General features: G+C 41.1%; 1 protein-coding gene across 2 annotated transcripts in view; it reads right to left on the bottom strand.

Annotated features, from left to right (window-relative positions):
* Nucleotides 1-14762, bottom strand: part of DENND2B (DENN domain containing 2B) — a 152651-nt gene that overhangs the window by 86456 nt on the left and 51433 nt on the right. For both annotated transcript variants that reach the window (XM_038139669.1, XM_038139668.1), the window contains one exon: nt 110-214. In XM_038139669.1, the coding sequence (XP_037995597.1) occupies nt 110-189 (80 nt within the window). In that variant the 5' untranslated portion in view covers nt 190-214. The remainder of the gene's footprint in view (nt 1-109; nt 215-14762) is intronic.

Genomic DNA, 14762 nt, shown 5'->3' with positions numbered 1-14762 from the left:
GCAAAACTCTCTTTTTGTGTCAGAATAGAGGCAGCTTACCCTAGACATCTTGTTCCAAACACAGACAGACTTTACTCAAAATCTACAAATCCTGCAGGTCTCCACTTACCTCTCCAGAGTGTCCTGAGGCACTTTACTCCCTCCAGCTCTGCTGCTGACACTGCTGTTCTTGTTGGCAGTCATGGTCATTTCTGCTTTCAAGAAATGTGGATATCTGTGAGAAGAAAAGTCAGTTAAGTTTCAGCAAGCCCAAATGACAATTAAGTCCTTGAGCTACTATTCTGTGTAAAGGCAGAAGTCCAGGTTGCTTTTCATTCTATAAAATGCAATCAGTGTAGCGATGATCCTGAAAAACGAAACCCTTTACTGCTGCTACTGCACATCCACAGCCAAGTTCATCACAGCCCAGTGCTATAAATGGAAATAACTTATGAGAAGTAGGTGTGTGCTTCAGGTGCTGGCCTGTCCGATGAACAGAGCTGGATATCAAGTTCACAAAAGATCACAGGTTTGGTGTGGTTCTTCCATCCATCAGAGTATGTGGAGATCCCAATTACAGCACTGCGTGATACTTGCAAACATAGCTGTGACTGGAAATTTGACCACACCACAGCTATCCCAAGGAATAAAAAAAGCTTTCTCACCTTTAAAGTGCAGCTCTATTATGGAAATATGTTCTAATAGTGAAATGATGAATTTTCTAATATAATTTTCAAATCTGCTTGTGATATGAAAATATCACAAGCAGTTTTCTCTATTGGCCTCAGGATTCTTTAAGTAAAGCTGTCTTAGGACAATTTTAAAACTTCAGGTAATATAAAGAATCTTTATCAATTCCTAGCTGCTTTTTAAACTATTTGGTAATCCCAAAACCAGTGAACTTAATTTCAGCCCTGTGTATAAAGTTGTGTGCCCAAAAGATGGGTCTCACTTCTGTGACATAGCTGCAGACTGGCAAAGAAACAGCCCAGCACCGTGCTTTATTGTCCTCATTCTGCTCTTTTAATAGCAATGTCATGCTGTGACTGAGGGGAGAACATGATGAAATGGGTAAAGGCCAGGATGTCATCCAAGGGATGCAAAAGCAGGAACCCCTAAGATAATTGGGATATCATCAGCCCCTCCGCTGACTGTATCACGTGTTTCTCCAGTGTAAAGCACAGCTCTTAGTGGCCATTTCTTCTGTCATTGTAATCCCATGAGAAATATTTTGCAAAATGAGTGAGGAATGTATTTTCATGTCATGATAAGATTCCTAAAATGCCAGCAGAGTCCCTTGAGAAAGAAAAGGAACAGTATTTACTCCACCTGATGCTACAGGAGTTATTTATTAAGGATTCCGTGGCTCTGCTGGCACCAGTCTGGGTAGTTTCTAAGATGCTGCTTAGTTTATAAACTAAAATATCTGCCATGGTTTACAGCACTGCCACCCAGGGACTGACCAGAACTACCAATTTTTATGACCATTAACAGCACAGCTAATGCAAAAATAAGGAGTGTTACGAAACTTCTTGTTTACTCAAACCCACAGGAAGTCCAGACTGCTTGAGAAGCCACTGTAATGTGATGCTGCAAAACAAGCTGGGGGCTGACAACACACAAAAATCCCTGTACTAACAGACCTATCACAGTCAAAGGACATTCTCTAAACCACTTGATTCCAAGCAGTTCTGCCACAAACACGGTCAGAAAATCTGCAGACTGCAGCTCCAGAGGCAGAGTCAATCATGCTGACCACAGACTCCAGGTCTACTTGTCCTTCTCTGCTGCCTTGTATCAATTTTCCCAGATTAAGAGGGGTTTTTTTTCCCCGGTTGGTAACATTTTTTTCTACACTGAAGCTCCCTAAATTCCTCCAGTGTCTCATTGTTATTGTTAGCGTTACATTATCAAGATTACAGGACTGTTACAGAACTGCCTGTTCCGACTGGAAAAGGGATTGCTTGGGACAAAAAAGGCAGCCTGCTAATGCTGGCCAAGCTTTCTAGGACTGTACATTCCACAGAGAGTAAGCAGTTTTTTCAGTGTTTTCCACACACCAGTTCAATACTTTTACTGTGTTAAATCTAAATCACTTATTAACACTTAATGTGAGAAAAATAAGAGAGATAAACATGGCGTAAGGAGAACAATAGCTGTTAGCACGCATGTGTAACGTTAATTTTCCAAGATCTTCTTTTCTGTTCAAGACAAAAATGAGCTTAAGAAACCCTCAAAAAGATGGGAGACTGATCTGACACATTAAAAAAAAATAGTGTGCTTTTGTGCTGTTGGTTTTGAGAGTCCATTTTTCCCAAACCCAAAATCAGAAGGGGGGGGAGAGGGGGAAGGGAAGAAAAGTATGTCAAACTTTGATAAAAATCATCATCATCAACAACATTTAAAAGGAGTGATTATTCAAATGTTACATTTCAAAGCCTCCTTAAAAGTAGAACAAAGTGGTTTGCTTTCAACTAAAGATAAATTGAGTTCCTAAAGACGATTTCTCAAGACATGTCAAACCTACTGATACAAGTCTGTTCCTTCCCATGCAGCTGGGACTATGATTATTATTATATGGGACTATATTATTATTATATGGTGATATCAACAGACTTTTCTATTCAATTTTCCTTTAAAGCTTATTTTGGATGAATATTTTAATGCAGGTGATGCTGGTATCATTCCAGCATATGCAGAAAAAATGCAAACAACATGAACATAGCAGAAAAGTATTCAGCCATTTACAGGGGTGCCTGTAAGGAAAGACTTATATCACCCCAAAAAATTCACCCACCCATCCACCAATCCACTTCATCCCCAAAATAAAGGGAAAAATAAAACAGAGACAAAGAAACAAGGAAAGAAGACCTAAACTAAATCTTATGGTTATGTAGAAAGTTATTTTATAGTCTTCAAATGAGTCTGACAGCCTGCAAGTTTGTTCAATCTTTGTAGGGTCAAAATCACATCCCTTGGGCTTGGGTGAGAGCATTCCACATTACACTATTTGCAAATTATTCTTCAAAAAGCAATGGAAACCAAAATCTCTCAAGTATTGTGACATACTGTTAAAAACAAATACAAAAATAATCGTGTCACACAGATTCTGCATTGTCTCATAAACCGTCTAACAAACCTGGTTTAAAAATGCAGAATTCTGTTTTATTTGTAAATGCAAAAATTCCTCTGAAACCCTTATTTAGCCATAACTTGTGCTTTGCTCCAGACATGGTTTCACTAATTTTACTGGGACAGTTCTCAAATTGGCAATTTAATGAGCCCAAATGGTAGAATCATTACATCAGTTTTGCCTAAAACCTCCACAAACCATTTATCAGGATCAAAAACTAAAGATGACAGGCAAATATGAAAAATTAGGTGATGGCAACATGGGATCTGCTGCTCATGCCAGGCAAGGTTCAGCATCCTGACTAAAAAGGGCTGCTACAAAGTGGATGTTTCCTAAGAGATCTTCAGCATTGCAAGAAGGTCCAGTGACAGAATATTCCTTATGGACCATCTTCCCCTCTGTTTATGGTATACTTACACTTTTTAAATTTAACTGTAGGTAGGAGATTTTAATGGAGCACTGAAAGCCATCACATTTTGGGCTAATGAACAGTACAGCACCACTGAATGTCTAATGCCATTAACAGGTGTTAGCAGGGATGGGGTAAATCCTCTGCAGTTTAAAATTATCCGTAATTTTCTAAAGCATCCCAACACTTTGGAAGCACCCACTCTCAGTCCCACTACTGAAAAAGTGGAAGTTTTTTTTTAGTAAAAGCTGTCAATGGGAGTGGGTTGAGGAGTGAGGCTTGGAGCAAGCACCTGGAAAGTCAAGGCAACACAGAACGCTTTAATTGCTTTATTGCTTCAAGGAAACCTCCTGCTTTCTGATACACAGTTAGCACATTCCAAGAATTAATTCCTTCCTCTCCTTCTGTGGAAGGTGAATGACATTGAACCCTGAGGAAGAGTTTACACGTGGTGTCTGATGACTTGAGAAGGGAGCCTCTGAATGTAGGTTCCAAAGCCCTCTCCTGGCATTGTCACTAACATGCCTTGAAAACTTCAGTTCTGATTGAGTTTTTCATGCAGATTACCTTCCCCTTGAAGTTCCACAATCTAGGGTCTGGAAAATATGGGAAAATACTACTCCTTTGGTCTGCCCCACAGGGCAGAGACCTGGAGGCATTACAGGAAGTCATAACAGGGAAGAACTACAGGCTGCTAAAACAAACTCATGTTTTTGAAAAACTACAACAAATACAGACTTTCATAAATATATTTATAATAACTGATGTGTCTACTTATTTTTTCTCTTAACAGTAGCTCCAACAGAATGGCTTCAGCCATTAAAAAGTTAACACATTAATTTGCTTTTCTGAGTACTTTAAGGGAGCTTGCCCACATGTCAAGAGGTGTAGTACAGCTGTACTTTTGTTTAGGAGTTGCAGCCTGCTTTGTGGCAATTTGCCTACTCCCTTCCAGTAAAACAGATAATTATGTCCTTCCAGAACCATGTCAGTTCTGATTAACTGGAAAGCCCAATAAAATGTTTAAAGATTCCTGCCTTGAGAGGGCGCCTGCAGAGACTCCTGAGAGCACTGTTACCAGACTCCATCAGGAATACCTGTTCTCTGGACTGGGATTAACTCCACAGTCTCATCCAAAATTCCCCCCCACCCCCACCCCAGCCTGTTTTCAGCCAAGTCCATGACCAGTCTCTCTGCTAAGCTTTCACAGCTAGGTGGCAACTTTAATTCTAGCACAAACTTCCGGCTATAACCAGCAGGACTGGTGAACTTGGTAGCCATTGACATTGCAATGCCCAAACCACCCTCTCAGCAGTTTAGTCCCCACTGAACCGAACTGGTACTACTGGGAAACAGATGCTACAGCACTTACTGGAGGGGAAAGAAGTTACCTCCCCCAGGCACTCTGCCTAAAGCAAAGACAGCTTTCCACGCACCCTTCACCTTCCTTTCCTGTTTTTCTGACACCTAAAATGCTTTTCTGATGTTGTTCTTTCCTATTTTGTGCCTTTATTCTGTCATTCTTGCCATACTTTATCTTTTTATTACTTCATTTATCTTCTCTCAAGCTATTCTTCCCCCGCCTGCTTAACTGAAAATGGGCAATACCTGGTAGAGAGAACAGACCTCACTTGAAATACTCCGCAGTCAAAGCCTAATGCCTGAACTAGGTAAGAACTTAGGGCTAAGCTCCTTCATTACCTTTAGCAATCCTAGGGCAACCACAACTTCCAAATGGAAGGAAAACAACATGAAAATCAAGGAAGAAGACATTTAGAGAAGGACGCATGAACAGAAAATATGTCTGTTATTGAAACAGAAATTAGTCTTTCCCTGTGTAGGCTAAAGAAAAGGTTTGGGTTTGAAAAAATACATTGACTATTTTAAGCTTAAATACCTTGATTTGAGAAACCAGGGTAGAAATGGTCTAGAAATTATGCCCAACATGTATCACAAATCTTTGGTATTATTCTTTGTTTTTCCCTTCATCTTTAGGATTTTTGCATAAAAACAACCATTTAAGTCTGAGGAGCTCACCTGTTCCAGTTGCTTACTCCTCAGTGAAGCCATAATGCTCTAATAGCAACATCAACACCATTTGCACAATAATGAATTGCTTCTTGTGACACAAAAACCAAATTATAAATTTGCTAAGGAATGAGAGTTGGGTAGCTTTGAGGGACAAAGATTCTTTTTCATTAATATCTCTTGTGTCACAAAGGATACAATAAATGAGAAAATAGAGAGAGGTGAGAAATAGAGAGATGAGAAAATGTCCTTTGGTGTTTCCCACTGGGTGTGACCAGTCCCTAAAAACATCCCAGTGCAATTCACAGAGTGAACAAACAAAGACAAAAGTCTTAATAAGTCTTAGAAGGAACTTCCCAGTTGAGCTGACACCCATGACTGAACCCTCCTCACCCCAAGGCTGACTGACAATGTCTGCCAGACAGCTGAGAAGCATCCTGGCTTTGCAACTGCTGTAGGTTTTGATTTGTTACAGCATCATCTGAGGCAAAACACAGGTCACAGCCATCATACAGAGCAAACTGCTGTGCCCAGAGCTGTCAGCACACCTCCCTTCCTGACTGTCAGGCACACGTGGCTCCCTCTCAGAGCCCTGCTAGAGTAGGAACTGTAAAATTATTAGCAGTTAGAGGCCTTGCAAAGTGTTTTAATGACACATGATGGGAGGGAAGGGCAATCATCTTTGGATACCTCAGTAAGGTGAAGAGCTGACCAGTGGTGATACCATGAAGCTCCTTCTGGTTAGATCATTGTGTGTTAGTGACTGTTCTGAGCCAGTATCTCCCAGAAGCAGGTCCTGTCCATGATACCCAAGCTGGAAGTGCTAATGCTTCCAGTGAAGAAACTATTCATTTGTATGGACTGTCTCAATATGATGATATAAAAGCACCCTGGGAGGATGAGGTATGGGCTGGAGACCTCATGGATGTAAGTAGAAAACACTGGCCAAAGTTGTCTTGGCTTGTACAAAGCTATGAGAACAACATTGGGTCTGTCTCTTTAGCTCTTGGCAGTTACCCAGGGAATCTGTAGAAAGGCACACAAAAGATTTTAATTCCCCTAGAGAAGATCTTAATTCCCCTGTATCGAAAGTACATCCAGAAGTGAACCTGGACACAGGCATTAGCAGCAACAAATGGGATGGCAACTAAGTCCATTGTTTGTATTAGGGATTTGTGCAGGAACCTTTCAGGAAGGTATCTGTTTACAGTTAGAATTTACATTCTTGCACTTAAAGCAACATCTGCAGGACGCAGAAGCTCTGAGCTGTGCTGGAGCTCTGACATGGATTTCAGCCACAGTCTTAGGAAACCTGTTTAGAGATAAGACCTGCAAATTCAGTGCCAGAGATTAAAGCCCACCACCCACATTCTGGCATCTGGGTGAATGGCCCATTTTCTCAAAGGTGCTCCTATTTTTCCAACTACCTCAGGAATCTATCCAAACATCACTGCTGTACCAGAGATGGAGGCTTAAAACTGGCCTGATTTGAGGCAATGAGCAGCTCTCTCATGCACAGTGGCTTTCTGATTCAGATTCCCTTCATGTCTATGAACACCTTGGCTACCACCTCCCTCTCCTTCAAACTCTACATGTCCCAAGCCAAAAGAAACAAACCAAAGTCCTCTGTGCTTCCAGGATGATAAACTGCAATGAGGTGTGAGTAGCCTGACTGAAAGGTGTGTCCACGCCCCGCCTATATTCCCACCTCAGACAACTAAGTAAAGAATTATCAGCGGGAAGCATGGAGCCAAAAAAAATGAGTGAATCCCAACCTCCCTCCTAGCTGCTGAAACAGAGGATGTATGCTAAAGAAGAAGCAGAAGGAGGGGTGAGGTCCAGACAATCAGAAGAGCTCAAGACTAGTAGAGCAAAGGTGAGATGAAGGATAGCTAATATACTATGAGAAAATACAAAGGGGGAACAAGAAAATGAAGAGATTTTTTAGAAAAAAGAAAGAGCAATAAGAAACCCCAGGTGAGAAGAGAAATACAGCCCCCTTCTTCCCTACCACACTGGGAACACACTCTGTGTCCCCCAGAGAAGCAGCCCACCTCTCCTCATGTTCCAGGATGTTTTCATTCTGTGGCTAAAATCTTCCTCATGGAATAAACTTGGAATTTTTCTAAAGATATTTCAAGAAAAATGGATCTGTAATACTGACATGAGACTTTACCAAAAGAGACAGAAATTGCTGCAGTCACGCAAAGCAGGTGCAAGTCCATGAGAGTGGGAAGTGCTCAGGGTCTGCATAGCTGGTCATTCAATGCACAAACTCAAATCTAAATTCAAGTTTTTGAGTCTCTGATTCATGGGTAGAAGCCTCATTCCCCCCCACACACACAGCCCTGCACTGACTGCAGGAGAGTTGCAGTTCCTAGACTCCTGAAGTTTCTTTACAGAATTGGTTCTAAGGGAAATTGGAGGAAAAAGAGAAGAAGATAAATGACTGAGAGAATATTGGCAGAATGACAATATAGCAAAATGACAATAACAAACTAAGCACAGCAAACTACTTCTTATTCCTTTTGTTAACAAAAATTATAGTAGCTATAGCAACAAAAATGGGGCAAGGAGGAAAAAAGTCCGAGACACTTCAATATCCCCAAAGAACACAGCTTTCTAATATGGAAAAAACAAGATTTATGGCACCAGCAACTCCTACAAGACAGGGCTGTAGTGGTGCACCATGGTTTCAATTAAAGGCACCAATCATTAACCAGTACAGCTGGGCTCAGCAGTTGACAGGCAACATCATCTCTTCAAGTGAGCCACAATTCCTTCAGGCACTGAACTAGCTTCTCTTGCTGTATGACATGTCCTGCAGCCCCATTTCTAGTGGATTTACCTCATATTGTCTGTCAAGCCCTGTGGCAGAGTGTCACTGCTCAACAGAGACATCTCCTGTGCCCAAACCTTTGTGCCTGCATCCCTTCACCAGCCATCACACCCTGCTATCCCTGTGGGTGCTGCCCACAGCACGGCCCTGCACACTCAGCAGGCATCCCAGGGAGAAAAGCATTTCAGTTCCCTGCTGCCTGTGTGTATTTTCTTTCTCAAATACACACACTTGCAAGCTCAAAGAGGGGAGGAATGTCTGGCACTTCTGCGGTGACCATCTGGCAGAAGCACTGCTCCATTTTCTGGCAACTTGACCAGAGTCTTAGAACAATTATTTCAGTTCCTGATTCAAGCACTGGAGACAGAAGATCAAGTTACATTTCTCTCCAGCCATCAACACTAATTCAGTTTTCACTAAGTCAGCCTTGCTGGAATTTCACTTTTCCACACTAAAACCAAAAAGAAAAAAAAGGAAAGTGTGAATCTACACTGAAAAACCAGTAGAAAAAACATAGGGAATTTCAAGAGTTGCCCTTCACAAATGTAAAAAATGCCAGTAAGATCCAAGAAAGAAGGAACTGTTTCTTCCTAGAAGGGACATTTTTGTAAGATAAAATGATGAAGAACTGGATGTATTGTAAATTAAATGATATCATGCTCCTCAGTGATATCCCCTGGCTTTATAACAACCCTGTAAATAAGCTTTCTTCCCTGACTATCACAAGCTGATGGTGAGTTGAAGAGAGTGCCTTCCCACCTATGGCTCAGCCACAGGGATCCACAGCCATCAGCAGAGGCGCTTTTCCCAAGGAAATGGTTCAGCTCCCACAGCACTGACCTTTGCCATCTGAATGAAAGGAAAGTTTCAACAAACTACCACAAGCAAAAGTGTTATAAATCACCTTTCATCAGGCCTCCAACCACTAGCCAGAGAAACAACTGGAAACACTTAAACCTGTTTTAACATTCCTTGTAGGAGGAGGCAGGGAAACACCTCCCCATCTACCCACTGGAGCTGGTTGCAGCCACCAAACCACTCTGGACAGTGGCTCCTGCCAGTGGAGTTTCTGTTGAGCATTTCTGCAGCAGCAGCCTTTCCCAGCAGAGATAGGAAACCGAGCAGCAGCCACAGAAACTCTAGCTCTGTTCCCATGCACGCTGCATCCAGAGTGGCAGGAGGGAACCACAGGGGTTTAGCAGGAGGCAAACAGAAACAAATCCACAAACAAACTGTGAATGCTATCACATATCTTTTAAACCTTCACATGCTGGGAGATGGTATTTGATGATTTGAAAGAGCTTCTCTTCTTTCCTTTTATGAAAATGATTTACATGCAGCTGTGTACATGACATGTTGGAGCCTTCTCAAGAGACCAGCCGCTCTTGCAAAGAACTCACACTTCTATGATAGGAATTTCATAAATGAAGGCACTAACTATCTTCCCAGATGCAGGCTTGAATAGACCCACTGTGCTGGAGAGTTCTGCTGAGGGAACAATCTTTCTTCACAGCCCACAGAGCAGGAGTAAACCTGACACAGAGGAGCATTACGGCCTGAGCTGCTTTGCTCTCAGGCTGGGGAGAGAGAGACCCACAGGGGCTGTCAGACAAGCACTGCCCCCATCACACAGGCCCAAGAAGAATGCTCCCAAGCTTCCCAAATCCCAGTTCTCTGCTTGCAATCCAAGTCTGAACATCTGTAATGCCAGAGAGGGCACGGGAGAGCACAGCCTCAGAAACGTGTCAGGTAGAAAAAGTGATCCCCTGCCCTTACAGCCAGCTGGATGTGTCCAGGAATAACAAGTAGCCAGTGTGGGCAGGAATAGGGTCCCATTTCTTGTTTCCAGGTTGGCTGCAGTGCCATAATAAGCTACCCCTTATGTTTAACAATATTGAAACATGTAACCTTAACTTGAAATACTTGTGTGAAATCATTAATTTTATCCAGACATCATTTGGAATGTTGCTCCAGCACCAGCATTCCTACTCAAAGTTTTAGCACTGGTGCTAAAGTATTAGCTCAGTTCAAAAATGAGTAAAATATAATTTAATAGCCATTTGATTTTGCAATGATCTCATTGAAAAGGCATATGCAGCATTGCCCTTGCAACACAGAAACAGCCACAAGATAAGCCTAAGGGACACAGATTAACACTCTGATCAGATAAAATTTCAGCCCCTTCTCCCTTGCAAGGAATGTTTTGGCCTTTTGCCAAGCAGAAGGCATTCCACACGCAGTAGGGTAAATTTGGTATAGTACCCATATGGAAATATCTTCTTTACAACAAGGCCAGGGTATAAAATCTATTATCTGAACACACACGCTCTCTTACTTCAAACATGAGTGAGCCTACAGCAGAGCTTGACTCAAACTTTCTCCATCTCATGGGAGTCCATATTTGAGCAAGCTTTAGAATGGCACTGGCACTAAAGCTGGAATTCATCTTTCTTTTCTTTTTTCCTATGGTTTTAAGCTGAATGCAGCAGAAGTCCAATTTGGATCTGCTCCCTATACAAAAATATTTTTATTGTTTCTTTTAAAGTGTGGTTACTGTGGACAATAACTCTGCATCAACCAGGCCTTCAGAATTGGACCTGTCTACTCAGAACAAAAATGTCAAAGCAGATTTTGCTATGATCAACTATGAAACAGCCTGTAGTTGTGTCAGAGGAAGTTTAGGCTTGATATTAGGAAAAGGTTCCTCACTCAAGAGGTTTTTGGGCACTGGAACAGTTCTCCAGGGTCACAGTACCAAGCCTGACAGAGGACAGAAACATTTGAGCAATGCCCTCAAGCACCTGGTGTGACTTTTGTGGTGTCCTGTGCAGGGCCAGGAGCTGGACTCCATGCTCCTTATGGGTCCCTTCCAACTCAGCTTATTCTCCGACAACATACAGTTCATTTAGTGAAAGGGGAAGCTGCAACTCTATGCTGCTTCCATAGATTTTATGCTTATGCAGTTCTCAACTCTAGTTTCAGACATTCCTTTTCTACTGTCCATAGAAGGTGATACCAGAAAGGAAGTTACAGCTCAGACTTCTCTCCTGTTTCCTACTCCCATCACTGCTCCTCCTTCATTTCAGGTGCACACACACTCACCTTCCCAATTCCAGGCAACAGACAACTTAAAAATGTGCATCTACAAATAGACAAATTGCTACAGATAGAGGTACTGCACACATAATCTGATAGCAAACTTCACAAATAAAACTTCTTCTCCAGTAAGTAAATTGAGTAGAATAAAATACATACACAGAGTATATAAACAACACTTTCCTACAGAAAACTCCATCATCACAAAATAAATAAGTCTTTTAACGTAAAAAAAAAAAAAACTATTACACGGAAACTCTTCAGTATCAGCTTCCTGTGAATGTATTTTCACTTGTGTTTGATTAATGAACAAATCAAAACATTCAAGACAGATACTAAACAGTTTTGTCTGGCATGAAGTCTGCATTGCCAGATTCCCTGCGGTTTCCAGTTGGTACCACGAACTTGGCCACAGTTCATTCAAAACTCAGTCCTAGTGCTCCAAAAGGTAGATAAATATCTATGAACATTTTTGTGGTGCCAGGAAGGTGATTTGTATTATAGAGGCAGATAAAATTGTACCTGTGCCCAGTGCACAGTGGACAAAAGCTGACTGACAGCAGATTCCGCCCTGCTACAACAAAAAATGCCCTTTGCAGCTCCAAAAGGTAAAGATTTATAAGATTATGAATCCAGTTCAAATAGCTTTTGTGACTAGCTACTCATCTGACTATTCAGGGATGAGATGTTCTAACTGATAATTTCTGTTGAAATTTGTAGGTGTTAAAAATGTACCAGGATTCACAGGATCCTACAGAGCATGAACTCCTGAAGCTTCCTGATGGAAAAACTGTCTCTCTCTTATATAATATCTGAACTCCTACCTCACTTTCCCCAGACAAATATTCTCCCATTTAACCTAAAGAAGAATGCATGGTGGGACATCCATGTGCAACAGGTTTTCTTTATCCTATGTTTTAGATGTAAAAGTCATGTTAAGAAGCTTTTTTCTTATCCTAGGGAATCTAAAGGTGTGAAAAACATGAAGTTCACTTTGGCTGATTCCTTCATGGTAGCTGTATTTTAGGTGAGGCTCTAAAGAAAGTATATGTGAGAAAATGGTTTGAAGTTTGATGGCTTTTTTTCAAGCTGCAGTTTAATTTTATGGCTTCAAGGTGGGATCTCTGCTCTTTCAGACAACTGCATTTTCTCAACTCTTTGACCAGTTTTTTCATCAAAAAGCCAATAAGGTTGGAGTCTCTGTGCGTGTGATAATTTCACCTCATGCTGTAGCAAAACATCAAGCAACTACTCCATTCAGTTCTCACAGGAGGGAGTTTTGGCCCTTCCAGTTTTAATGGGAAAGCTGAAGCCACAACACAAAAACTGAGAGCTCTTTGGAAATGCAACCACACCCCACTCATATTCTGCTCTGTTCCCCATGTCCCTACCCACAGATACACAACCGAGGAATACCAGCTGTTGAAACTTTGCAGATGGCAAATCCAATATTGTGCCATTTTGGACTTTCTCCTCAAAGGATCATTCCACATGGCTTCTTTTATAGGGTCAGGATTTCTTTTCTTGGGAGGATGGATATTTGGGCATGGAAAATATCTGTGGGCATGAACAATGGGGAAATGGCATTTATAAACTGAAATAAAGCCTTTCCAATTTGTGGAAACAGCTGGAGGGAGGAAAGAATCATATGAATAACATATTTGAAACTCAACAGGCCACTGACAGCGAGTCCTTTCAGATGCCCACTACGGCTATGCTCTTATATGACAGTACAACATTTAAATCTTAAACTGAGTCAATGCACAGTGATGTACCCAGCATTTTGTTTCATTACACTGGGTTTAATCAATCCCTCCTTCTCCTACACATAATTTTTGGGGAAGGAAGAGTTGTTTTTTCTGCACCTTGTGTATTTCACGGTGCTGTACAAGAGCTAGAACAAGCATTATTTTTCAGTGCTGCTTTAAGCAGGCAATTCATTCAACACAAAAGTATTAAGCTCAGCAGTCAGTCCAGGGGATGGCTGCACAGGCATCTTCAAGAGAACATCTGCTGAGCTTCATGTTTCTCAGAAGGCATTTCACTCCTGCCACGCACAAAGAGGCTTTCAGGTTGCAAAAGGATTCTTGTTTCTTACAAGAAAAGAGGGAGACTTTCAGTGTATGTCATTCAATACAGCACATTTTCAGAGTAATTCCACAAGTGAATGCCCAATGAAAATAGACAAAAAACCAGAGCCAAAGGTCCACATGAGGAAGCACCATAACAATCTCATTAAAAGTATTACAGAAGTCTTTCAAAACACTGTCAGCAAGGTACTTTACCCATGTTAAGGAGAAGAAAATACATTTTAAGAAATAATTTTCTTTTTCTGTTGGAAGAAGTAAAAGCTACCTGTCAGCTAAATATTTTCCTTCAAAGCTACCCTGCTTCAGCCAAGCCCCATTAATCATTGTGCTGTTAGACAAGATTACTTTGATGTCCACAGATCATACAGAATATTTAAGACAGCAAGCTGTCTGAAAAATTCAGTGATAAGGTCAAGGTAAATCAAGGTAAAAAGTGTTTACTCACTTCTAATTTAGTCAAGAGTTTTACTTGTTTCACATAAAGTTTACCTACTTTTGATTGTTTTTTTAATTTTATCTAGCACTACATAGTGCAAAACTTCTATTATTACTATTGCCTGACTTACCCAGTCATCAGGAAACTCAACCATCTAAGGAGAAACAAAGACTAAATTAGAAATACTCTTCTCTGTAAGGAACTGGGAATGGGAAAAGAAGTGTTGACTTTGATTGAAGGGGTCCAACAGCCCTGTTCAGATTAGCCAAGCAATTTGAGTCTCACTGAGTACTCTCTGAGAGCCTGGGCAGAACATGGAGTTTTGGGGTTTGTTAGAGGGTGTTGTGGGGGTGAAAATTAAAGTTCTCTTTGGGGGCTATAAACAACAAATAAAACCCATGCTTTCTCTATCAAACAACACATGGATCCCCCAATAACTAATTTCAGCAGAGACTATTATTAAAAATTCTTTTGGAAAATATTCAAGTTATGGTTTATGGGCAGAAAAGCATTTTAAAAATACACATTAATGCTTCCATGAAAAAACAAAGAAGAGAAACATGCAGACAAATAACTATTTAAACTAACACTTTGGCAACAACAACAAAAAAATATTTAGTACATCACTTAACAAATGGATTTGACCCAGATTGCTACCCTCTGTTTTAAGAGAACATTCTTGAGAAGAGTTCACAGGCTGCTGGTACTACTAATTTATCTCAATTGTGTTACAGCTTTCAAAGAGTCAGTAA

This window comes from Motacilla alba, chromosome 5 (genome assembly GCF_015832195.1).
Source record: "Motacilla alba alba isolate MOTALB_02 chromosome 5, Motacilla_alba_V1.0_pri, whole genome shotgun sequence".
Lineage (NCBI taxonomy): Eukaryota > Metazoa > Chordata > Aves > Passeriformes > Motacillidae > Motacilla > Motacilla alba.
The sequence above is the reverse complement of the archived record's forward strand: the minus strand, read 5'-3'. Positions and strand labels throughout refer to the sequence as shown.